Source organism: Lissotriton helveticus, chromosome 10, assembly GCF_964261635.1.
Source record: "Lissotriton helveticus chromosome 10, aLisHel1.1, whole genome shotgun sequence".
Taxonomy (NCBI): Eukaryota; Metazoa; Chordata; class Amphibia; order Caudata; family Salamandridae; genus Lissotriton; species Lissotriton helveticus.
The window spans coordinates 40,976,809-41,001,221 of record NC_136071.1 but is presented as its reverse complement, the minus strand read 5'-3'; the positions used below and the strand labels follow the sequence as shown (position 1 = coordinate 41,001,221).

Below are 24,413 nucleotides of genomic sequence, written 5' to 3'. Positions count from 1 at the left end.
AATGAAAAACGGGTAAGTGCCATGACAAGGAGGGTGTCTGTTACTGCACAAGTCCTTCAGTCCTTCCCACCTTCTCTTCGGTGCCTCCAGACATCTCCACAGAAGTCAGTCTCTTTCTCTCACTCTCTCGCCAAACAAGCACGTGCTGAAAAAGCAAATAGTTCGCCAAGCCCTGAGACGCAAAATAAGCAAAATAAATCTCGGTCAACACAGCATGGAGACATGTTTGTGGAAAAAGACCTTTAGATCAGAAGATGAAAAATGCATCTTCTGCATTTGTGGTTCTGCTCGGTGTTCACAATGTTGTCTCCGATGACGCACAAGGTGGCTTAGGTGTCAAGGGTCTGGCTATGAAGGTTTCATGGACTGAACCCAGCACCCTGGGCGAGATGGGTATTTCTAAGGAGGCCTCCACTGGTCTGGTTACACATACTGGGGGTGGCAAGCTTTGGAAACAGCCCTTGCTAGAGATTTTTAATGGACTTGGTACTTGGGTACTTGAGGCTTTGTGTGGAGCGTTGCAAGGGCGACACTTGGGGGTGACCTGCCCTGGCTGTAGTTGTCATCTCAGATATGTTTACAAAGTGCCTTGAGGTCCTGACTCATCTCAGTGTCAAAGCTCCAAACATGATGACTTCATCTGAGCTTTGAAGGCTGCTGGTGACCGAGAGCAGCTCCCAAGGTTGGAGTATATTGTGTTTGAGCAGGGGGAGCTTGGGGCTTGAAGCGTGGAGAATAAAAGTGTACATACCCCACTAACAAGCTTGCTTTCCCCCCATGCTGGTGGTGCACCACAGGTACGTGGCATTGTACTTCGGCGTAGACAGGTCTCTGTACGGGCGATTTAATCGTCACCACTATTTTCTGCTTGGGGGACCCACATCCAAAGCACGATGAGGACCGGCGAGTCTGCCATGCCGGCTTTCGGCTTTCCCGGATGGGAATGGCATAGATGAGAGCATTTCCCAGTAGATCTCAAGACCACGGGTCCATCACCAACAGGGTGAGAACTCCCGCTTCTTACCACCAAACATCTTTGTCATGTTGTCCGAGTATATTGGGACCCCGTATACCCAAATGGTACAGGGAGGAGTCTAGTGTCGGTCACGGTTGATCTCCAACACATTTGTTTATGGCACCTTTTCCTCTGGAGACCACAGATTATGATTGTCCACCGGTCTAGGGCTGCGTCTACAACCACCCCTTACAGAGTCCCTCGCTAGGTACGCTCCAGAGGACAGAAGTGGCATCCGGGAACAGAAGTCCCCGTGGCTGTAGACTACATGGTGTTGCTGGTCTTTCTGCCCTTTGCGTTGGTGCATCTGAGTTTCCCGCCCAATGCATACACTCTTATTGAGTAACTGGACGATGAACTGATTGAAGTGTCACAGAGACTTCCCCACAGGGAAGTGCTAACATCAATTCTCTAGCAAGAAGAAGACCTAAATCTTCAGATTTAAGAGCGCATTTATGGGGCTGGCCGCGCCTACGCTTCTTTTGCACCCGGCCTGGACTGAGATGCATCGGGCCATGCTCTAAAGCACCCTCTCAATGGAATGTAGCAAGACAAACATCACTTAAAATGGGAACACCCTGCGGTATATAAAACTCTTCAGTACAACAAAGCGAGCCGACATAAATTAAAGAGAGCATAACTTAAGAGAGAAATCACATAAAATTTATATTCTCCTAGCATAGAAGCCATCATGAGGCAAAGTATTTGAAGCGCTGAAACAATATTACCGCTGTTCAAACCAGGGGTTCCCAGACAGAGAACATGCATTATTAGTTTCGTTTTTGTCATCCATCACCGTTCGTTCGGATCGTCGACAACCACCTGATTCTGTGGACATTTCCAATGTGTCACAACGCTACACCTGGCAGAGAAGGCTCTCTACGTGCATGCTAAGTATAGAGACCAAAGGCTTGGGCACCCCTAATCTCAAAATGTATTAACAGAAGCATTAATGGAAGCTGTAAATCAAGAAGCTATATCAGACATCCTGCACAGCAGGGCAGATCCAGAATTACCTGAAAGTTCATACCTAAGATCTTGGCGGGTGTAAAACATCATCAGTTGACAATTGTAAACTGAGCGCCTTTCAACAAGCATGGGATGTGACCTTATATGGTGAGTCCTGTGGCATACCATAACAAGTCCATTATTCAGCTCTGCATCGTTCTCTGTTCTTGATCTTAGAAATTTTCTCTCAATTTACACTCCCCTAGAACTGCATGAGTTAATACCAAAAGGAATTCTTCGGATACACACAAGGTGCTGTAGTTGACACTCTGACTTTCACCCTACACAGCTCCTCAGATGGCTCAAGCTTAGCAGTGATAGCTTTACTGGATACCCCTTCGCTTCAAGGAAGCCAAGAAGGACGCCCTGACAAACCGCATTGAAGCAAGCACCAATCGCACCAAGGAACTCTTCAGCATCATCAGAGAGTTCTCCTGCCCTTCAGCCACTGTTAACACCATCTGCCGTTCACAAGTTCTCTGAGCCTCCCTGGCTGACTACTACCCCAAGAAGTTGTCTGATATCTACTGCAACGTCGACCCACAACCCACTGACTACCGCCCAACACCAACCGCGGCACCCTCCACCACCGGCTCACCACATGGAAACTGCTCACAATGCTAGATACCACGGCCATCATGACCGCGATCTACTTCGAGGCACCAACGGACCCCTGCCCTCACTACATCTTCAACCTAGGACAGACAGAAATCAGCAGTGCCCTCACCGAAATTATCAATGCCTCCATCACCACGGTCATCTTTCTCGATGCATGGAAGAACGCAGAAGTCAAAACCCTCCCGAAGAAGCTCTTCGCCGATCACAGCGAACTCAAGAATTACTGCCCCATCTAGCTGATCCCCTTCCCTGCCAAGGTCATAGAGAAAGCAATCTTCTGCCAGATCACCAACCACCTCGAAAAAACAATCTACTCGACACCTCCCAACCCGGCTACCATGCTAACTACAGCACCAAGACCACCCTGATTGACCTTACAGACGACACCAGAACCCTACTCGACCGTGGTGAGACAGCAGCGCTGATCCTCCTCGACCTCTCGGAGGAATTCAACACTGTATCCCACCACACCCTCATCAGAAGACTCCACTACACCGGCGTCCAGTGGATCACCTCCTTCCTCACAGGTTGCACGCAAAGCATCCGCCTACTACCATTCACCTCAGAACCCCAGAACATTATCTGCAGCGTCCACCAAGGCTCCTCCCTCAGTCCCACCTTATTCAAAGCCTACATGATGCCTACGGACTCAACGGCTTTTGAGCTATTAACAATGAACTGCTACTATGAAAATAAAAGAAATGCAGCGAAGGGAAGGAATGACAAGAAGTTATAAGAATTTAAGACAAAGGCACTTACGCAACAAGCATTCCCAGAATGTGATAGATCACAGGGCCGGAGAGGTTTCATGAGTGGCGGCGGAAGTGGAAGAGGGGTGCCCAAGTGAATATGTGAGGTAACAACATGATCAAAATGATTGCGGTATGTTACATCGCAGTTTTTACAACTTAAGTCGTTACAACGACTTGCGCTGGAGGGCGCTGGACGTAGGAATAGTAAGATTTACTATTCCAACACCAGTCTACATACAGTAGGGAAGGTGTTGGATAGTAAATCTTACTATACCTTAGGTTATAGCGCCATCCAGCGCAAGTCGATGTAACATACATTTGCATTGTAACGGCTGCGTTGCAACTGCATCGCGGTGTACTCACCTCGATGTAATGGATGTTTCCCTGCCGAAGGCTGCTTTGACTCCGGCGCAGCAGAGGATGGGATTAATCTACAATTTTTGCGCCTATTTTTCCAAGAGGGACATTGGAAGAATGAATGCCCATCCTTGCAGAGCCAAGGACAGGGCACCCGGATACAGAATGTAAGAGGCACAGGAAGTGGTAGGGGTAGAGCAAACTATATAGTTAGAAAAACTCCCACCCCACCTATGTACTTTAGCTGGCGGATAACATTAGCTCTAGGGGCTACCCACTGCTATAAAGATCAATTAAACATCTGTTTATATTTATTGTTTTTTTTTTATATTATTCAATTCATTCTTATTTTCATCTAGGAAAAACAACTTTTTTGAATTTTTTCATCAATTACACAAAAGTTTTAAAAACATATACGTGAACTACAGTGGTCCCCAGCTGGCAACACAATCACGGATATTAATGAAGGGTTCTCTCCGAGACCTCAAAAGTGTATGCCGACCAAGGCTGGGAAGTGTATGCGTGTGTGTGTGTGTTAGTGTGGTGTTGAGTGAAAGGTTAGGATGAGAGTGTGGCTGAAGTATGGGGATATATTGTATGTTCCAATGTGCATGCTAATTTTAATGAGATGATACATCTCAAATAAATGGCATGTATGTAGCAATTGTATTTGTGCATATTTGCACTTCAAAAAGGTTTAGTAGTTTCACTTATGTTTTTTAACTTTTGTATCATTAATGAAAAAAAGTTGTTTTTCATAGATGAAAATAAGAATGAATTGAATAAAATAATAAAATGAACAATAAACATAAACGGATGTTTGATTGATCTGTATAGCAGCAAGTAGCCCATAGAGCTAATGTTAGCCACTAGCGAAAGTACATAGGCCGGATAGGAGTTTTTCTAACAATATAGTTTGTTTATTTCCCCCTTGCTCCTAGACCTACAAATGATCCCTGGGGGTAACTTCCTTCTTGGAAGGGGTAGGTGTAGAGGACAGGTGTATGAACGGGTCAGACAAACTATTTTGATATGCATAATAAAGCATATTACACTCCGGATTACACAGAGGACGATGATTTTACAGAATGGTCACAATAGGGATGCCCGGTGGAGAATGGGAAGCGAGTGAATATACCAGCGGATCCATCGTGTCCATATATGAAAATGACACTTAACGGGCATGAAAGAAAGTTCCTTTTAGTTGCTGGAGCCACTAATACGTCCATTTCCCACCGGCTCCTCCCAAATGCCCCTCTTTCGGGAAGACTAGATAGAACGGTGGGATTTTCTAATACAGTTGTGACTAGCCCTGTCTCTAATCGTTGAATTTTACTATCGATCCCATTACAGAACAAATACCATTTGTATTGGCCAATAAGTGCTCACTGAATTTGTTAGGGTTAAAAGCACTGAAAAGGGAGGACCGCGATGACGGAGTTCCACGCCTCCGTGTAGCACCTGGGATCCCTGCTCCTTGCTCCTCCCCCCCACGAGGTTGATGGCGGCAGGTAGCTGGCGTTTTTGGTGCCTCCTGCTTCCGCACTAATCCAGCGTGTTTTTCGCCGTTTCTGAGTCCTTTTTCTGCGGTGGCGATACTCTCTGGCGAAGAAAAACCCAAAGCGCAGAACAAATGCTCCGAAAATCGAGCTGAGCCCCCTCCTAGCCTAAAGCTCCCAGCCTGAAGCCTGAGTCTGAGCCAGAGCTCCGCGGGTTCGGGGGATTTGTGAACTGGCTCCCCACCGATAGACACTACTCCTTTACTTTAGCCGGATTTCTTCGCAGCAGCGGTAGCGGCGGCGGAGGCGGTAGGTGAGTCTTTTCAACTGGTGGCAAGCTCAGGGGGTGGACATTGTGAGGTGCACCGATTTACGCCCAAAAGAATAACAGTTAAAGCGATGTGTGTTAAAAAGAGACTGAGACAACGCAGCAAGCTAGTCCTCCCGCCTATGCCCCTTGCCCCGCGGGCTCGGTCCTGCTCCCTTGCTCCCTGCTCCCTGGTGATAGATTGACTGTGGCTTTTCGTAAATTTTTCTACAACAGCAGGTGAACCCTCTCTAGCTTAAGAACAGGCTCAGTTGTATTTGCTGGTTAAAGGCTTTGGAGGTTTGGAATTTTCAATATGGGGAAATTGCTTAACACACGTAAGGCGAAAGCTCTTCGCCTGCAGGCTAAAGAAGCAAAGAATGCCGCTAAGCTACTGGATTTATTTATTTATTTTCAGAGTTTTATAGAGCGCGGACAAGACCCTTGCGGGTATCAGAGCGCTTTACAGTACATGTGAAAGATAATGATAACACAAGTCCAAAAGAGTACATAAAGCCAACAGGCAATCATGGAGAGAGGCATTGGAAGTGACCTGGAAAGTGAAGAAATACAGTACAGGACAGAAGTAACAAAACAAAAAAAAGCGATAAAGCCGAATGTAAGGAAGATGTTTCCTTGGAGAGCTCAGATGAGCTGGAGGGGTCTCTTATGGAACTGCCTAATCAAACTAACCCGGGAGAAGGGACAAGGCCGGCGAATATCGACTTGGAGGCCTCCCAAATCGCTACAACTGCTCAATTTACTCAAGAAGGTCTAAACGGAGAGAAGAAGGTTAAGACACCGGTTAAGACATCAGGAGCGATAAAAGGCACAAAGCAATTTCCTCTGTTTGACATAAAACCAAGCATGTATGCCATCTGCAGCCCTATTCAACCAGCTGCCTCCTCTGCAACAAGCCATTCTCCGGACACACTTGACTGACTTTACAGGGAACTCGGGCCCAGCGTTGGGTCCGTCGGTCAATGCTACGGCCAATACTACTGCCACTATCTCCACACCCGTTACGACCTTATCTCAAGGGAAAAAACTACAGGTATCTTCAGCTCAAAAAGGAGATGATAACGCTAACGTGGTGAATGCAGTTATGTTACAAGATGGCATTCGATCTACGTTCCCTGCTGACCCATTTAGCCCCATCCTAGATTTGAACACTGAGACTGTGGGGGAAAACCAGATGTCAGTAAAAGACATGCTAAATTTAATTCTAGATGAGGTGCGGGAGATGAAGAGGTTTCAAAAATCAGAATTGGCCTCAATCCACCAGCGACTGGAAAAGATTGAGGATTTAGTTTCTACCTTCCCAGTTCGCCTCCAAGAAGCTGAGAGCCGAATATCGAATTTGGAGGATCAGCTGACAGAGGCTAAAAAAGACGTTAAACTGATCTCCAAGACCACACGGACACTGGAAACGAAATTGGACGACCTGGAAAACTATAATCGAAGATCGAACCTTCGAATTGTGGGGGTTCCAGAAGGAATAGAGGGGTTCAACACGGTGCAGTGGGTCACTTCTTTTTTAAAACAAAAAGTGATTCCTAAGTACGAGGGCGATTTAACAATCACTAGAGCACACCGTGTACCTGCCCAGCCCTTCCCTAATTCCATGCTTCCTCGCACAATTTTGTTAAATTTTGCTGATGACCGGATAAAAGAGACTATTCTTTCCACGGCTATCCAGCAAAGACAATTTGCAGTCAATGAGACAGTTAAATGCCGAATCTTCTCTGACATGTCTGCTGCTGCCGCACGCAGAAGGAAGGAATTTGTCAAAATTCTACATTTAATTAAAGCTAAGGGTGCCCAAGCTATGATTGCTCAGCAGTCTAAGCTGAAAGTGCTGGTTAAGGGCAGATTCTATATGCTGTCAGATATAGATGAAGCACAGGATCTACTTAAGGAGATTTCACATGGTCAGAAGAGTTAGAATTCGCTGGGTCGAATAATTATTTTGATTTGATTATTGCTATTATGTTCAAGTGTTCTTGAAAGACAGGGGGGAAGCAGGGTGGTGCGGGGCAAGGGGTCCTGTGGGTCAAGGGGTGTAATAACAGGACACCTCAATGTTAGGGGGTAGGTTCCCGTGGCCAGCGTGGGGAAAGGGGAAATGGGCCACTGGATGCTAAGGTGGGTGGGGCTGAGTTCAAGGGTGGGGGGGTGGAAAAAAAAAGGAATGGAAAAATGAAGTTCTTGGTGTTATTTTGCTTAGCTTGCTTATGGACAAATCTCTGGCCGTTTATAATATACAAAAAGAGAGGGTTGGATGGACAGAAAATGTCCAAATGTGGTTTAATTTTGAATGTCTAGTAGGGAGGGTTTGAAAATAATTTCTTTCAATATTAATGGTTTAAATAATAAGAAGAAAATGCGGGCGGTAGAAATGTGGATCAAGGCAGTAAACCCTTCTGTAATACTCTTACAGGAGACACATATCTCCTCTTCTAAGATCTAAGAGTTTTTAATGTTTAAATCATGGGCTTCGTATCGAGGTTTTTCCTTGTTTACTGAATCCCAGCGAGGGGTTGCGCTATTCTTAAATAAGAACATACACGCTGAAATTATTCAAACAGAAGAGGGTGGTTCAGGACGTTGGTGCTGGGCCACATATAAAATTAAAAACAGACCGAGACCTATTACTTTTGTTAGCTTTTACGCACCGTTAGATGATAATTTCAGAGTGTATGAAGACCTGTTTCAATCTTTACTAATGGTGGCAGGAGCTATTGTTATTGGAGGCGACTTTAATGTCCTTATGAATTCCAAGTTGGATTCAACTACTCCATCGAGAAAGCAGCTTAAACCCAAAGCATTGAAAACTATCCTTAACTATAAAATAACACTCGATCTCTGTGACCCCCGGCGTACACAAAATCCATCCAAAAAAAAGAATACACTTGTTGGTCAGGGAGATTTAAGTCTTCTTCTCGGATTGATTGTTTTCTCGCCTCTAGAAAACTGAGTCTGTGTCACCACCGGACTGTTTATAATGGGTTTTCTGATCACGCAATGCTAGTCATTGAATTTGTTTAAGGGGAAAATGTAAGAACTCCCAAACGTTGGGTGTTTAATAAAACACATTTGAATGACGAAATATGGGTTGCATCATTAAAATCAGAGATTAGAAAATGTATTTCCCGCAATATTGAAACAGCCCCACTTAACATCGTTTGGGATGCTTTAAAGGCTTTTATCCGCGGTATAGTCATAGGGAAAGACGCAGCCGCTCTGACCGCTGCTAGGTCCATTAGAAATTTATTGGAACAACGCATACAGGTTCTAAGTATCTTAAGGCAGCAGAATCCCTCCAGTAGTGTTCTAGAACAATTATACGAAGCCAAACGGGAATTTAGTGCACATTTATATGCTCAGAGTGAGGTGATTTTTCGTAGTCAATCTCAAAAAATATACGAAGAGAGTAACTTTACGGGTAGGTTTTTAGCCTGGCAGGTTAGAGAACAAGTTTGATCCGAGGTTTAAAGTGCCCAGTGACGCATTTGCATACAGTAGACTCGGCGGAGATAGGGAAGATAATGCTTACTCACTATAATAATATATACAGTCAGCAGCATAAAATAGATCAGCAAAAGTTAACTGACTTCTTAGGAAAATACGCATTGCCTTCTCTTCCCCAAACTGAACAATTGGTAATGGCGAGTCCATTCTCTGTGGAAGAAATGGAGCTGGTAGTGAAAGACCTCCCGAATGGTAAGGCCTGTAGCCCAGACGGGCTACCCGCCGAGTTTTTTAAAGTTTTTTTTAGCGCCTTTTCCGATCTTTTTTCGCAATTACTCAATTCTATGTTGGAAGGAGGACCAATTCCAGAATCTTTCTGGGAAGGCACGGTGGTCAGCTTTTTGAAGAAGGGGAAAAAAGCTAAAGATCCTAATTTATACCGGCCAATTACTCTATTAAATACCGATTACAAAATCTCTACAAAATTACTGTCAATTCGGTTTAACCAAATATCAACAGACCTGATACATCCGGATCAAAATGGATTCATTGCAGGTAGACAATTGATAAAGAATACGCATTATTTAATTGAAGCCTTAGATTATTTTTAGACACGGGGGACTCCAGCATTAATTTTGTTATTAGATGCAGAAAAAGCTTTTGATTTGGTGGTTTGGGACACACTTTTTATTATTTTGCAATATTACGGCATCCCGGATAAAATTATCAATTTAATTCGCAATATTTATACCGGTGCAAAAGCCAATGTCATTATAAACACGGGAATGATAGGGTCAGTTTTAGTTAAGCGGGGCACGAGGCAAGGTTGCCCATTATCACCCGTTCTTTTTGCGTTTTTTATTGAGCCCCTAGCAGTTGCAATTCGGAATTGCGCCGATATTCTCCCTCCCGTTCCATTAATGGCCAAGATCAAGCTCCAGGCTGATGATATTATGCTGCTAATTAAACCCAATTTACAATCTCAAGCACGGGTATTTCAGCTTTTCGAAGAATTTGAGGCTTTGGGGGGATATCGGATCAATAAAAAGAAAACGGAAATTCTGGTCTGAGGAGGCAGAGATCCAGAATTGCATTCTGACATAAGTTGCTGTATTAATGATAAACCGAAAAGATATCTCGTTTTTTTTTTTACAGCATCAGTTAAAGATTTGTATAGTCTTAACTTCGGATGTATGACATTACAACGCATGCATTTACATCGCATGCCTTTACAACGTAAGTATTACAACGCAGTCCATTACAACGCATAGTGCTTTGGGGTGCTGGATAGTGAATAGTTTAATTTACTATTCCAACTCCAGTCCCAGTGGACACTAGGGAAGGTTATTGGATAGTAAATTAACCTATTCCCTATCCTAGAGCGCCCCCCAGAGCAATGCGTTGTAATAGTTTGCGTTGTAATGGTTGCGTTGTAAAGGCTCTGCGATGTAAAAGTTGCGTTGTAAGTGTTGTTCACCCTTAACTTCGATCCCCTTCTTCAACAGATTCGTATAATGTTTTTTCGGTTGAATACATTGCCATTGTCAATCCTTGGCAGGGTTGCTTTGATAAAAATGTCCGTTCTTCCTTTATTTAATTTTCTGTTTTCCACTATCCCTTGTTTTTTGCCAGGAGTATTTTTTTCTAAAGTTGAATCTATGTTCTCAGGCTTTGTTTGGGCGAAAAAAACACCTCAAATTGCAATAAGCACTCTTTATAAAGATTTGGATCAAGGAGGCCACTCTTTACCGAATCTTAGGGATTATTATAACGCCTACTTTGCTCAGTATCTGTCAAGATTTAAAAACCAAACTCCACATCAAAACTTATTTATTAATTCCTTTTTTGATCTAATTTGCCTCGAAATTCAGATACCTTACCCCCTTGCAGGTTCCTAAATCTCCCAAACTAGTCCATTACAAGACATTAGTATGGTTCTTCAAGAAACGTACGTCCATGCTTAAAAGATATTCTCTGCCCCCCTTTAATTCAACAACTTTGTTGTCTAATTTATTTTTGTTTATAGGAATTGGGGTAGGGCCAGAGATGGTTGAAAATTGGGTCAGGGCAGGATTTATTAAAGTGACCGATTTTCTAAAAAATGGAGTGTGGATACCCCCGTTAGAGATGGTACGTCTAGTCCATGGGAACTTTCTGCTGGCTGGGTCTTATGATATGATATATAAAATTCTGGAGCAATTGGATCCCATACAGTTTATTCAGCCATCCCCATTGACTAACGACCTCTTTGTCAACACAGTGTTAAGGAAACCCGGGGATTGGAAACGCTGCTTAGCACAGAGTAGGGAGGTGGATCTAGGCCTTAAAGCACTAAAAAAATGGCAGGAACAAGAAAATCACGCATTATCCTTGAATACTTGGAGTACTATTAATAAACTCAATTTTAGTACATTAAGGGGTGCCAACTGGCGTAGAATGTTATTTTTTGGCAAATGGCTATTGTACCGTACACCTGCGGCGATTTCTAAAATGTATAGTAGTCACTCTTCTGATTGTTTTAGATGCTTAAATCATGCTCCGGTCAATTGGTCCCATGTAATGGTCCACTGCACTAAGATTACGGTATTTTGAGATGACATTTTTGCTTTTTTAAGAACTTATTATCAGATTATGATTCCCTTAAATGTAAAATTGATGCTTTACGGTTTTGATCCGGATCTCAAGCTCTCTGACTCGCTGGGCGAATTAGTGTATACTGCAATGGCAGTGGCTAGATCTTTGTTACTACAGAACTGGCGGTCAGAACAGATCCCATCCATGCAGGAATGGTTACAGAAAATGCGGAGAGTCAGGAAAAGCGAGCAAAGTTATGCTTTGAGGGTTGGGGGGGCAAGAAAATTTGATATAATTTGGGGCTTTTACTTTGATTAATTTGTATAAAGTACATTGTGGAGGAAAGCTAAATTTCAATCGATATCTGTTTCTGATGGCTGGCTATGCGATATGATGATTTTTTTTGTATTATTAATTTGTATTGACACTAAAGGACTTCAATAAAAAGTTTTTTTTAAAAAGCACTGAAAAGGATGAATGCCACAATATATTGTACACTGAATGGTGTTTATTTGACTTGTAAGAAGGACACATTTTCTAAGCAGTTTCTGGAGGGCAAATAAGAATATGTTACCAATAAAATTACAGGACATAGATGGTAAGTTGTGGGCAGATGGGCCAAATGATGTATGATATATGGACATATACCCAGTTCACATAAGGAAAAAAGCAAATGCAAAATGAATACAGATTTCCCAGTACAAAATATCTAAAGAGGAACAACAAGGATTAAAATCGGTAAAATCTGATTTATTACACAGAAATACGTGAAGTATCTGGAAGCCTGTGTAATAGCTCTATTTTACCAGTAGTTAAGCAGAATCATGAAAGAGGACAGATAAAATATCGAACATTGGTTGATTTGAGAACTTTTAACAAGATAGTGAAGCCCCAATACCCTGTAGTGCCTGACATTACTAATATGTTCTCTTCAATACCGCCCTCAGCACAATGGTTTACTGTCATATATTTAAAAAACTTATTTTTCAGTACATAGTGCTAGCCAGTACCTGTTTAGTTTCAATTTTGAAGGCAGGTCTTAAATATTTTGTAGAGCACCTCTGGGGTACACAGGGAGTCCTAGCTTTTATAATCAGGCTCTTAAAAAACAATTGGACAATTGCCTAATGCCGACAGGTACAGTATTATTGCAACATGTCGATGATTTATCAATAACTGCTAAAACAGAACACCAATGTAAGAAAGCTAGGCATGCTGTCCTGGCATTTTTGACTTTACATAGACCTAAAATTGCAGTATTATTAACAGGAGGTGACCTAGCTAGGTCACTTCCTGTCGAAAGGGGGGGGGGGGATTATCACCTAACAGAATAAAAGGGGTTAAAAATGTAGCACCACCTACAACACAAAAGCATGTACATACATACATACATTTTTGGGTATGGTTTCTTTTTGTAGACTATGGATAGCAAATTTTTCTTTGCTCGCCAAACCTTTATTGTCCTTGACGCACAAGTTACTACTTGTGTAACGATATATCTGTAAGAGACATTAGTTAGTATGCGATCTAGATAGTAAGAGAGCGCACGTTTTGGGTACAGACGGTGGAGCCTCTCTTCCTCTTTCGAGGGATGCGGAGGCAGGTGGGCAAAGTAATGGACTGCCCGATGTGGAAGGCCGTGACAACCTTGGGCAGGAAAGAAGGTCTCGTCCGCAACACAACCTTGTCCGGATGAACAGAGAGGAAAGGAGGTGTGGAAGAAAGAGCCTGGAGCTCACTCACTCTCCTGGCAGAGGTGATGGCAACCAGGAAAGCAGTCTTCAAAGTAAGAAGACGGAGAGGACAGTTATGGAGCGGCTCAAAGGGAGCACACATAAGGTAAGTAAGAACAAGGTTCAAGTCCAACTGGGGCATTACGAAAGGAACAGGAGGGAACATGTGTGTGATGCCCTTCAAAAACCTATTTACAATAGGGGACTTGAACAAAGAAGGCTGATCAGGTAGCCTTAAGAAGACGGAAAGGGCAGAAAGGTAGCCCTTGATAGTGCCCAGAGCAGAGCCCTGCTGGGCAAGAGAGAGAAGGAAGAGGAGAACCTCAGAAAGGAGGGGCAGAGAGTGGATCTACAGCCTTTGCTGTGCACCATGCCACAAATCTGTTCCACCTGCAGGCGTATACCGACTTTGTGGAGGGACGCCTGGCTGCCAGAATGACATTACAGACTTCGGGAGGCAAGTCAAATGGCCTCAACTGCCGCCGCTCAATCTCCAAGCTTGTAGGTGGAGACTGGACAGGTTCGGGTGGAGAACCGTCCCCTGCTGCTGCAACAGAAGGTCCTCCCGAAGAGGCAGACGAATCAGGGGATCGACTGGCATGCTGAGTAGCTCGGGATACCAGTATCTTCGCGCCCAGTCCGGAGCCACAAGGATAACTTGGGCCCGGTCGTGCCTGATCTTCTTCAGCACTCTGGGCAGAAGTGGTATAGGCAGAAAGGCGTACAATAGACCGCAACTCCACTCGCGACGAAAAGCGGCTCCGAGCGAGTGCCGCCTTGGAAATTCCAACGTGCAGAACTGATGACATTGCGCGTTCTCTTCTGTGGCGAATAGATTTAACCAAGGCTCTCACCATTGCTGAAAGAGGCCTTGCGCCACGTCCGAGTTCAGACGCCATTTGTGATCTATCATGCACCGACGGCTGAGTTTGTCCGCCCTGGCGTTCAGCGAACCTGCCAGGTGTTGAACCACCAGGGTCACGCCCTGGCGTTCCAGCCATTGCCAAAGGCGAAGAGCCTCTTGACAAAGGATCCACGACCCCACCCCGCCTTGTTTGTTGCAGTACCACATGGCGGTGGTGTTGTCCGTGAATACCTGCACTACACTCCCCCGGACAGAGGGGAGGAATGCCTTCAGTGCCAGACGAATCGCCCGGAGCTCCAACAGGTTGATGTGGAGCCGGGTCTCCGCCGGAGACCAGAGGCCTCTGATCTCCGCCTCTCCCATGTGGCCTCCCCAGCCCAGGAGGGACGCGTCCGTCACAACCACATGCTCCGGGTGGGGTAGGGAGAGGGATCTGTCACTGACCCAATCGCGGTCCGTGAGCCACCACTGCAACTGTCTCGCAGTGCCCTCCGAGATAAAGACATGATCGGACAGGTTGCCCTGATGCTGGGCCCACTGAAACTTCAGGTCCCACTGCAGAGCCCGCATCCGCCACCGGGCGTGATGCACCAGAAGGATGCAGGAGGCCATCAGCCCCAGAAGCCGCAGCGTCAACCTGACCGAGACTCGGGATAAAGGCTGAAAGATCGGAATCAGAGCCTGAATATCCCGAACCCGCTGTTCGGGAGGATAAACCCGAAACTGCGCCCAGTCTAGAACCGCTCCAATGAAGAGGAGCTTCTGAGAGGGACCAGGTGCGACTTCCGCACATTGATGGAGAACCCCAGCAAGTGCAGGAGGTCGGCCGTAGTCTGGAGGTGGCTGACAACTGTCTGGGGCGAGCCCGCCTTCAACAACCAGTCGTCGAGGTAGGGGAAGACTGGCACCCCTAACCTGCGCAGATGAGCTGCGACCACCGCCATCACCTTCGTGAACACCCGTGGGGCGCTGGTAATGCCAAAGGGGAGCACGGTAAACTGAAAGTGCTCGTGGCCTACCGTGAACCGCAGGTAACGCCGGTGGGCCGGCAGGACGGGGATATGAAAGTAAGCGTCCTGCAAGTCCAACGTTACCATCCAGTCTCCGGGGTCCAGGGCAGCTAAGACCTGAGCCAAAGTCAGCATCTTGAACTTCTCCTTCCGGAGGAAGCCGTTGACGTTCCGTAGGTCCAAGATAGGGCGTAGGCCCCCTTTGTCCTTCTTGGGTACCAGAAAGTAGTGGGAGTAACAACCACAGCCTACTTCTGGCCCAGGAACGCGCTCGATGGCCCTCTTGGCCAAGAGGGCCGTGACTTCCTCTTGCAGAAGTTGCAAGTGATCCCCCGACACGCGGTGGAATTGCGGTGGCATGGCTGGAGGGGACGCCTCGAAGGGGCGGGAGTAGCTCCTTCGGACGATTTGCAGCTCCCACCTGTCCGACGTGACACTGCGCCAGTGGAGGAGGTGATGGCGAACCCTGCCACCCACTGGCGTCACATGGGCCTGAAAACACGGACTAGGAAGGTTTTGAGGCAGGTGCTACGGAGGGAGGTGTGGACTGGCCTCGCCGTTGTACCCGACCGCAGCTACGGCGGTTTCCACGGCCGCCACCGCGCTGTTGAACATTCTGCGGTGCGTGGCTGGCAGCTCGTGTGGGGACGCCCCTTCCGTGGCCACGAAAGGAGCGAAAGGCACCCGATTGCTGGCGTGTGGCCGAGAGGCCCAAGGACTTGGCCGTAGCCCTGGAGTCCTTAAAACGCTCAAGCGCATGGTCTGCCTTGTCGCCAATGAGGCGACGGCCATCGATCGGCATGTCCAGAAGAGTGGACTGGACATCGGCTGAAAAGTTGGCGGTCCTCAACCAGGCGTGGCGTTGAAGCGCCACCGTCGTTGCCATCGCCCTGCCCAGTGAGTCCGTGGTATCCAGCCCACACCGGATGGAATATCGCGCTGCATCTCGACCCTCCACAAGGGCTTGGGCGAGTTTAGCCCGGACCTCCTCCGGACATTGTGGCAGCACGTCCGCGACCGTGTCCCACAGGGTGTGGGTGTAGCGGCCCAAGAGGCATGCGGTATTGACAGACCGCAGTCCCAAACTCAGGGATGAGAACACCTTCTTCCCGAACTGTTCGTACCTCTTGGATTCCTGATCGGGCGGGGCCGTCGGGAATGCGGTCTGGGAAGTAGAGGCCTGGATGACCAGACTCTCGGGGGTGGGATGGGTGGACAAAAGCAAGGGTCGCCCGGAGCCGGGCGGTAGCGTCTGGCCACGTTCCTATCCACAGGCGGACCTGTGGCGGGCTTGGACCAAGTGCCCACCAGAACGTCACACAAGGCCTCATTAAACGGCAGCAGAGGCTCACTGGAGCTTGCCTGCGGTTTAAGGACCTCAGTGAGGAGGTTAGTCCTCACGGTCGCGACGGGGAGCTCACGGTTTAAGGCCTTGGCCGCCCTCCTCAACACTACACTGTAAGCAGCCCCCTCCTCCGTAGCCACGGTGGGAGGGGAGACAAATCCAGTGTCTGGCGAAGTGTCAATACCACTGGCCTCCCCAAGCTCATATGCCCAGTCCTCTTGAGACTGGCACTCCTGTGTCAGAGGGTCCTCAGACCCCTCCCAATCACCCTCGTCACCCATCTCCTGTAGAACAGGGTCAACAGACGGGGCCTCCTCATGGAAATAAAAATCTCCAAAGGCCGTCGGAAGCGGCGCCCAGCGGCGCCGCTCCAGCGCCAGAGTCGGACCGAAGGGAACATTGGGGACGGCGTCCACTGGGGGCACCAGGGGCGACACCCGCGGGGCCGGCGCCGGTGAGGTCGTGAGGTCGACCGGCGACGACCCGGATCCGGAAGCGGATCCGGTGAGGTCCTGTGGCGCCGGGACACAAGTCGCCGGCGGCGCCGGGGCCGAAGCACCCGACGGCGTCGGGGCCGTAGTACCCGACCCGCTAGGGCCTCCAGCCGGGGCCGTTGGGCCCGGAGGCGCTACGGGACCCGGCTGAGAATGGAGGGACCTCATGGCCATGAGGTACCGCTCGACCTCCTCCGGCGTCGCGTCATGCTCAGGGACCAGAAGGTGTGGGGCAGGCGGCGACGCATGCGACTCAGTCGGAGCCGCACGGGTGGTGTCACCCGAACCCCCGGCCGCATCGTGCGAGCGTCGGGGTGGGTCGGCGGAACGATGATGGCTCTCCGACCTCTCATGCCTCTTACCTGAGGACTTGGATCCCGACGGCCGATGTCCACTCCCGGGAGCTGCGAGGACTCCGACGCCGCGACCGGTCCCTCGACCTCCCGTGGGACCGGGACCTTGAGTGGCGCGGGGCCGACTGCCGGAGCTCGAGCCGCTTGCGGGACCGCTCCCGCCTAGCTTTCGACGTCAGGGCCCGGCAGTCGGAGCAGGTGCGGTCGTCGTGGTCGAGGCCTAAACACTTCAGGCACCGGCGATGGGGGTCGGTAACCGACATCAGTCGGTCGTACTTGGAACAGGGTTTAAACCCGGGCATCCCTACCGGCACCGTCGGAGTCGAAGACTCGAAAAGAGCAATGATCAAAAGATAAAAAAAGTTTAGTCAAAAAATGACTAAGGGGTAGAGCTTCTCCGGATCTGCGCTAGCTGGCGCGGAAAAAAGAAGAACTGACGTCAGCACGCATGGGCGGCGTCTAAGTTAAATGTTAAATGTCGTATACTTGTAAAGCGCACAGCTGCCCCAGCAAAGGGGCGTCCCGGCGCTAAGTACTCCGACGACGTCATTCCGGCGCTAACGACGCCGTCGACGGACGTGGAGCCGCCGACGACGCCTGCCGGCGCGCAGGGGTATTGCTACGCAAAATTTTCCGGATCCAGTCTGACGCCTGGGGATATTCTAAGGTAAGGAATCTATCACTAACGTGTCTCTTTCAGATACATAAAGAGGTGGCAGATCCTGTTTCCTGGGAAACTGAACATGAACATGTTAATCCTATTGAATCTACTAAGCAGTCGTGGACCCCTTGAGTAGGCATCGCCGACCCCTAGGAGTCCCTGGACCATAGGTTAAGACCACTGGTGTCGCGCATTGAATATGGGTGTAGGGAGTTGGAATTTATCACATTTGTGTTTCAGGGACTAGTGTAGATCCCTGAGGTGTGCTATGATATGAGTTCTGTGTGGGAGATTGAGGAGCCGAGTTCTGGATGCCGAGTTCTGGATGGTTTGTAATCTTCTAGTAAGTTGCTAGGTGATCTTGGCGTAGAGGGTGTTCCCTTAGTCCAATCTGCTGGTGACATTTTTTAAGTGCTGCTTGAGAGGCATTTGAAGATCTTCCTCAGCATTTTCAGGGTTTGGAAGCAGGATGCAGAGGCAGCGCTGACCTGTGCGATCATGTCCAGTTTGTTGTTGATGACTATTCTGAGGTTCCTGGCGTGGGTTCTGCCTGTTCTTGCTGAAGATCACTACTTCTGTCTTTTGGATTGAGCATACTTACCCCCCTTTTATCTCTGTAACTTAACCTGATACCACCTGCCAGAGAAATACCGAGAAGAAAGACGGGTGCTTTCTGACTTTTTCTTTGGTTTCTCTCTCCTTTGCAAGTGTGAAATGTTTCAGGCAGACAAGAGCCCCTCGCTGCTCCTCTTCCTCATACTTGTCCCCGCTCATGCAGTGTCTCCATCCAAAAGGCCCCAAGTACATGAGCATTCTTATGGATTATTGTACAAGGATTTAAGTAAAGGGGGACCTGGTGCTCAAAGTTTGAGATTATAAGAACTACTATTCCTGTAGCATGTCTTGAAAAGAACACACAGTCAAGTACAGATAAAAAGTTAGAGAGCGGTTTTGGCCGGTGAATGTTTTGAGCCTCTTACACTTTGCCTTCAGACTCCTTGCCAATGATGGCCATTGTACTTTCTCTGTTCTTAACAATTCCACTTAGGTCAGAACAACAAACTGATTTACCACTGGGCACCAGAAGGATCAGCATGATGAGGTCCTCTGGTCCCAGGTCCTGAGTCTCAATATGGAGTTGAATTAGCATCCCTTGAAGTTGTTATGCTCCTATTAAGCTTCACAAACCTCAGACTATGCAGAGGGAGAATAAGACAAATGTTACTCTTCAAATAGGATGGGTACTTTTGGCTCGGTTCCAAATGTTTTAGAGTTTTGGAGGATGTGTCGCCTTTTACAATGTAAACAAACAGGCTTGCAGTACAGTGCTCTGTGATCGGTTTATTGATGTCTAGCTAAGATCAGGCCTTAAAAGTAGATCCTTCAACCTTTAGCCCCTATCATGCTTTCAATAGCGTGACAGTCTATGCATAAAAAAGCACACCGACACAACCCATAAACAACAGAATCATAACCAACCGCAGCAGAAATCCCTTCAGGACAATTCAGTACGGCATAGACACCACTAGTGACCCTCCAATCCAACATGCCACAGACAAGTGTAATGCAATCAACCTTTTCTTCAATGACACTATACAGACAAGCCAACAGCACATTGATGACACTGTCTCATCTTACCCACGCCCTATACAGTTTCCCAATATGGTCATCCTTCACATCCTCTTCTCCCAGATCCCACCAACATGCTGAATTCTCTCAAATGCAGCTTCTGTGAAGATGGCATCTTACCCTTGTCCTTCGTCAGTGCGCTCTATGAAGAAATCCTGCTACTTCTACTCACCATCATTAGTGCTTCTCTCAAGACATGTTCCTTAAACCTCTAAAGTCATATCCGATCCTCCAACTTCTCAAGAAACACACTTCAGACCCTGCTATCTTTGCCAACGCCAGATATTCACTCACCTACCAATCATCAGTAAGATCTTCGAGAAAGCAGCTCACATAGGACTCCAAGATCATATCAACGTCAACCATCTCCTGTTGGGTATATACCAATATAGCTCCAGTTCTTGAGGCAGCTAACTTACTAGTAGCTTCACAATTCATATACAACGCCCTCCTGTCCACAGATAAAGATTACCCCTGTATCCAAATATTGTTGGACCTTGCTGGTTCCTTGAACACTGTTGACCATCCATCCTCATCCACACCCTGAAGTCTTGAATGGGTTCAAGGTAGCGCCCTTTACTGGTTCTCCTACATATCCAACGGACACGTCCAGAAGATCCCCATCACCTGTGTTGTGTATTTCACTAGGGTTCTATCTTGTTATTCATCATCTTTAGCCTGCACATAGACCTCCGCTGGGCTCTACTCAACGATAACATCCTCAAACCTCACCAACATGCCACTACTTGAAAGTCTACTCACACGGTTCCTACATCAAGTGCCTCACACACTTCCTACGCTTCATTGAAGCTCGACCTCACTAAAACAGAATTCCTACTGATTGCTGAGACCGGTAAGCAATAAGTATTCCAAACGTGGCTTATAGACACAATCCTGGATAAATTTCAGCCTCAACACTCATCCAATGCCAAGTCACTCAGATACCAAGTCACTTGGATTCACCGCAGACACCAAACTCACCCCTAAAGAACACATAAATAAGAAAAACAAGACAGACTGGTACCAGCTCTCTCTATTAAAGAGTTGAAAGGCTTCCTCCTAGAAAGAGACTTCCGAATTGGCATTTAGGACCTCATAAGATTGCATCTTGGATGGTGGCAAAACTTTGCTCAGTTGTCTCACAGACTCCAAGCCAATCCCCTTAAAGACATCCTGCGCGCTGCAGCAAGCCTCAAGGGCCAGAACATGATCACATCACACCTCCCTGATGGAAGATCAATGGCTCCACTTGCTGGTCCATACCATCTTAAAAACCGTCTTCATCATCTAGAAAGCTCCATTGATTGACACACCTGCCTCCTGGGCTCTCAGCACACCATCAAGATGGTGACTTTGAAGCGGAAAAAAGAAAAAACAAGTCGACAAGCCTTCTCCATCTATGCACCAGGATCTGAAATTAAATCCCTCTAAGTACTGTGACTGCCCTAACACTGCTCCAATTAAGAAAAGAACCAAAGACACACTTCTGTAAAGTTACTACATCACAATGAAGTAACAGTTCACTTCCACTGTCAGAACACAGCTATCCCTTCAATCACTTGTTGAGTGTATGTTGCCTTTGGCCCTGAACAGTGCTCTGCTGCCTCTATTTACTTTATAAGAGTACCACATACATGATTTGCACTTACCCATCCTCCAGGGTTACTTTGTCTGTGTCGAGGCTTTCCGGTATACTCCCATTCAACATGCGACTCTCATCGTCCTCCCCCCCGCCTCTTTTCTGCATCTCAATGGCGGACATTGTTAGTGCAATTTGCTTGAAGAAGAGCTTGTCTGGACGTGTTTCCTTCAGTGAAGACTTAATGGTCCACGATGGAGGGGGGAGGAGGAAGCCAAAGCTACAAAGGCCTTAGGACTTTAATCTGAATCCTTATGTGAGCTGGAAAACACCTAAAAAACAAAGAGATATGATATTAGGCAAGCCTCAGAAAAGGGACTCCACCAGGCACATGTAAAACTGTCCTTGACACCATACACTTGGCAAAAAGAACAATAGGGACATTTCAACTTGATTGAGGAAGTACAAACCCAACATAAACACCAGGTGCTACTTTTAATTATAACTTAATAATAATATGTTTGATTTACAACAATCAATTTAATATTCATATAATGATATGGTAAAGGAATAAACCATTTATTTAACAGTTGCCATGCACCAAGAGATTATCTTTAAACTGACACTAGAAACCACAAACCACCAAATGAACTGCACTAGGTACATTTAAACCAGTGTCAGGAGTCATAAGCGCCACAAAACAAGACACAGAGTGCATCCAAACGTAAGAAACTAGAAAACTTCTGGATACATTTAAACCTGACAAGGGAATCATGCATTCTCTTATTCTATATCAGGGACAGGAACCAAGAACTCGAGACAGTGCCCGAGAAGTGTACCACATTAATCCATAACAGACACAGGACTCGTACACTTTATGATACAAAGATGGTCACCAACTACATCTAAACTGGTTTGGAGAACTTTGACTCAGCTAAACATAAAGCACCAGATCCATCTAAACCTGATTCGAGAACCATCAACTCAGATAAATGCAAACACCAGCTACATCTAAACTCCACCTAAAGACCATCAACTGGACTAAACAAGTAACACCAGATACAGGTAAACCTGACCTTAAAATTATGAATTCAGCTAAATGAACAACACAGGCTATGCTAAATCTCACCCAAACATGACTCAGCAATATCTAAACCTGACACTACATCCATGAACTTAGCTAAATGAACAACAGGGGCAGCTAAACCTAACCTGAACAACAACATTTCACCAACTCAACTCCTAGCCCAGGAACCATGATGTCAGCTAATAGGGCATCATCAGATGCTTTTAAATCGTACCCAGTAGCAATAAACCAACCTAAATAAACAACAAGGACATCTAAACCCGACCTAAGGACCATTAACAAGCCTAATAAACACACAACACCAGATCCATATAAACTTGATCCAATGTCCAATAATGTTGCTAAACAAACAAAACTAGAGGTATTTAAATCTGTCCCACTATCCATGAATACAGCTAAACTTGCAGCAGGTAAAGCTAAACCTGAACCTGATTCAAGAACCATTAACTCACTAAAACAAACCTCTAAGCAACATAAACTTAACGCAGCAAAACATCCAACACCAGATCCACATGAATCTCAACCAAAAACCATAACCTTGACTAAATGGTTGAACTTTCTCAAGCAGCTGACTGATTCCAATAGCTCAGATTTCTGATTTGAAAATAAATATCCAATTTCCACACAACCTTGCACTGCTGTCCCTCTTCACAACATTACAGGTTATTTCCTTTGCCTTGAGTGATGCAAATTTTCAAGAGAATCAGGCCTTTGGAATTTCCACATTTTGCTACCCTAGTATATTCTGCATAATCGTGGATTTGCAACATAACAAACCTGCAAAATCAGCAGGTTTGAGCAGAAAAATAGTTGACATTAAAACAGATCACATTTTCCTAAGAAGGGTGCCAGTGGAATGCAGAGGGCAGCCCATAGAACTGTTTATCTTTGGTATGTTCTTTGCTATAGTCACACTTTAAATGGTATAATTTCTCCCAGTGCTATGCCGGACGGTCTCCGGCTTACGATGCTTTGGAAAAACTGCCTCATGATTTTCTTGAGCAGAAAACCAAAAACCTACATATCTCAGACAGGGTGGGACGAATGAATCATTCTGGCCACAAACACATTTGGCTCTTTCCTGATTAAAAATCATGTTTATGTTGTAAAGCTCTCAGAACAGCAGTGAGTTTAAAAGGGATATTACAATTTGAGGAACTCTGAACATTCATGATCCCTTTCAAGATATGGTGGGTTGATTCTGAAGAGTGTCTCCTAGGGGGGAATTTGCACATTTAATATCCAATGTTCATTCTGTTCTAGACGGGTGGTTCAAGTTGGAGAGGGATGCTTTCAGAAATTACACTTTGTGAACACAGAACATACCTGACAATAGGGTGCAGATTTTAAACAATACCTAGGTGAAACTTTTATTACTAGAATTGTAGATTTATCTTCAGCAGAATGCAACACCGTAAATGCTTCACGAAAACTATTTTAGTGTTTAAAGCACAGAGTACATTATGAATATCATGGTATCCGTGTGCTTCCATTCAAAGCATCAAAGCAAAAGTAATAATTGGTTAAAAGGAACATTTTGGATACCACCCACTGAATTAGCAGATATTTAAGACTCTGCATTGGCTAAACCACAGAAATCTATTTTGTAAAAACAAATATGTGATAAAATGCAATTGTGGCTAAATTAACAAGCAACAGATTATGCAGCATAATCACATTTTGTCAACTCATAATCTGGTGATGGCCATAATTCCATGGCCATGCTGGCTGGCGAATGTTGGGCAGAGCACAGGAGGTGATGGCGGCTTCAGTGGATGTACAGATCCCTCACAATGACTCAATGTTTCGTCTAAAAGTAATTTTTGTCTGTCTTCTGCTGGTGTCTGGAGCGTTGGAACTCACCACAGTAGGAAAAACCACAGGGGAAGTACTCACGGTCTGAGAGCTCATGGTGTGGGGCTCCAAGCAACAAGACCAGCTGTATCATCCGCATGGCACCAGTTACAAAGGCTAACAAAAACAAAACAAAAAGGGTACATAAAGGGATGGAGGATCATACGGCCAGTCGGTGGCATGGACCACTATGTTACCTTTT

The 24,413-nt window shown here is 46.3% G+C and overlaps 1 protein-coding gene across 3 annotated transcripts in view; it reads right to left on the bottom strand.

Moving 5' to 3' along the window:
* SLC38A5 (solute carrier family 38 member 5) overlaps positions 1-24,413 on the bottom strand; it is a 414,747-nt gene that overhangs the window by 99,769 nt on the left and 290,565 nt on the right. For all 3 annotated transcript variants that reach the window (XM_078664699.1, XM_078664701.1, XM_078664700.1), the window contains one exon: positions 21,341-21,602. In XM_078664699.1, coding sequence (XP_078520825.1) covers positions 21,341-21,453 — 113 coding nt within the window. In that variant the 5' untranslated portion in view covers positions 21,454-21,602. The remainder of the gene's footprint in view (positions 1-21,340; positions 21,603-24,413) is intronic.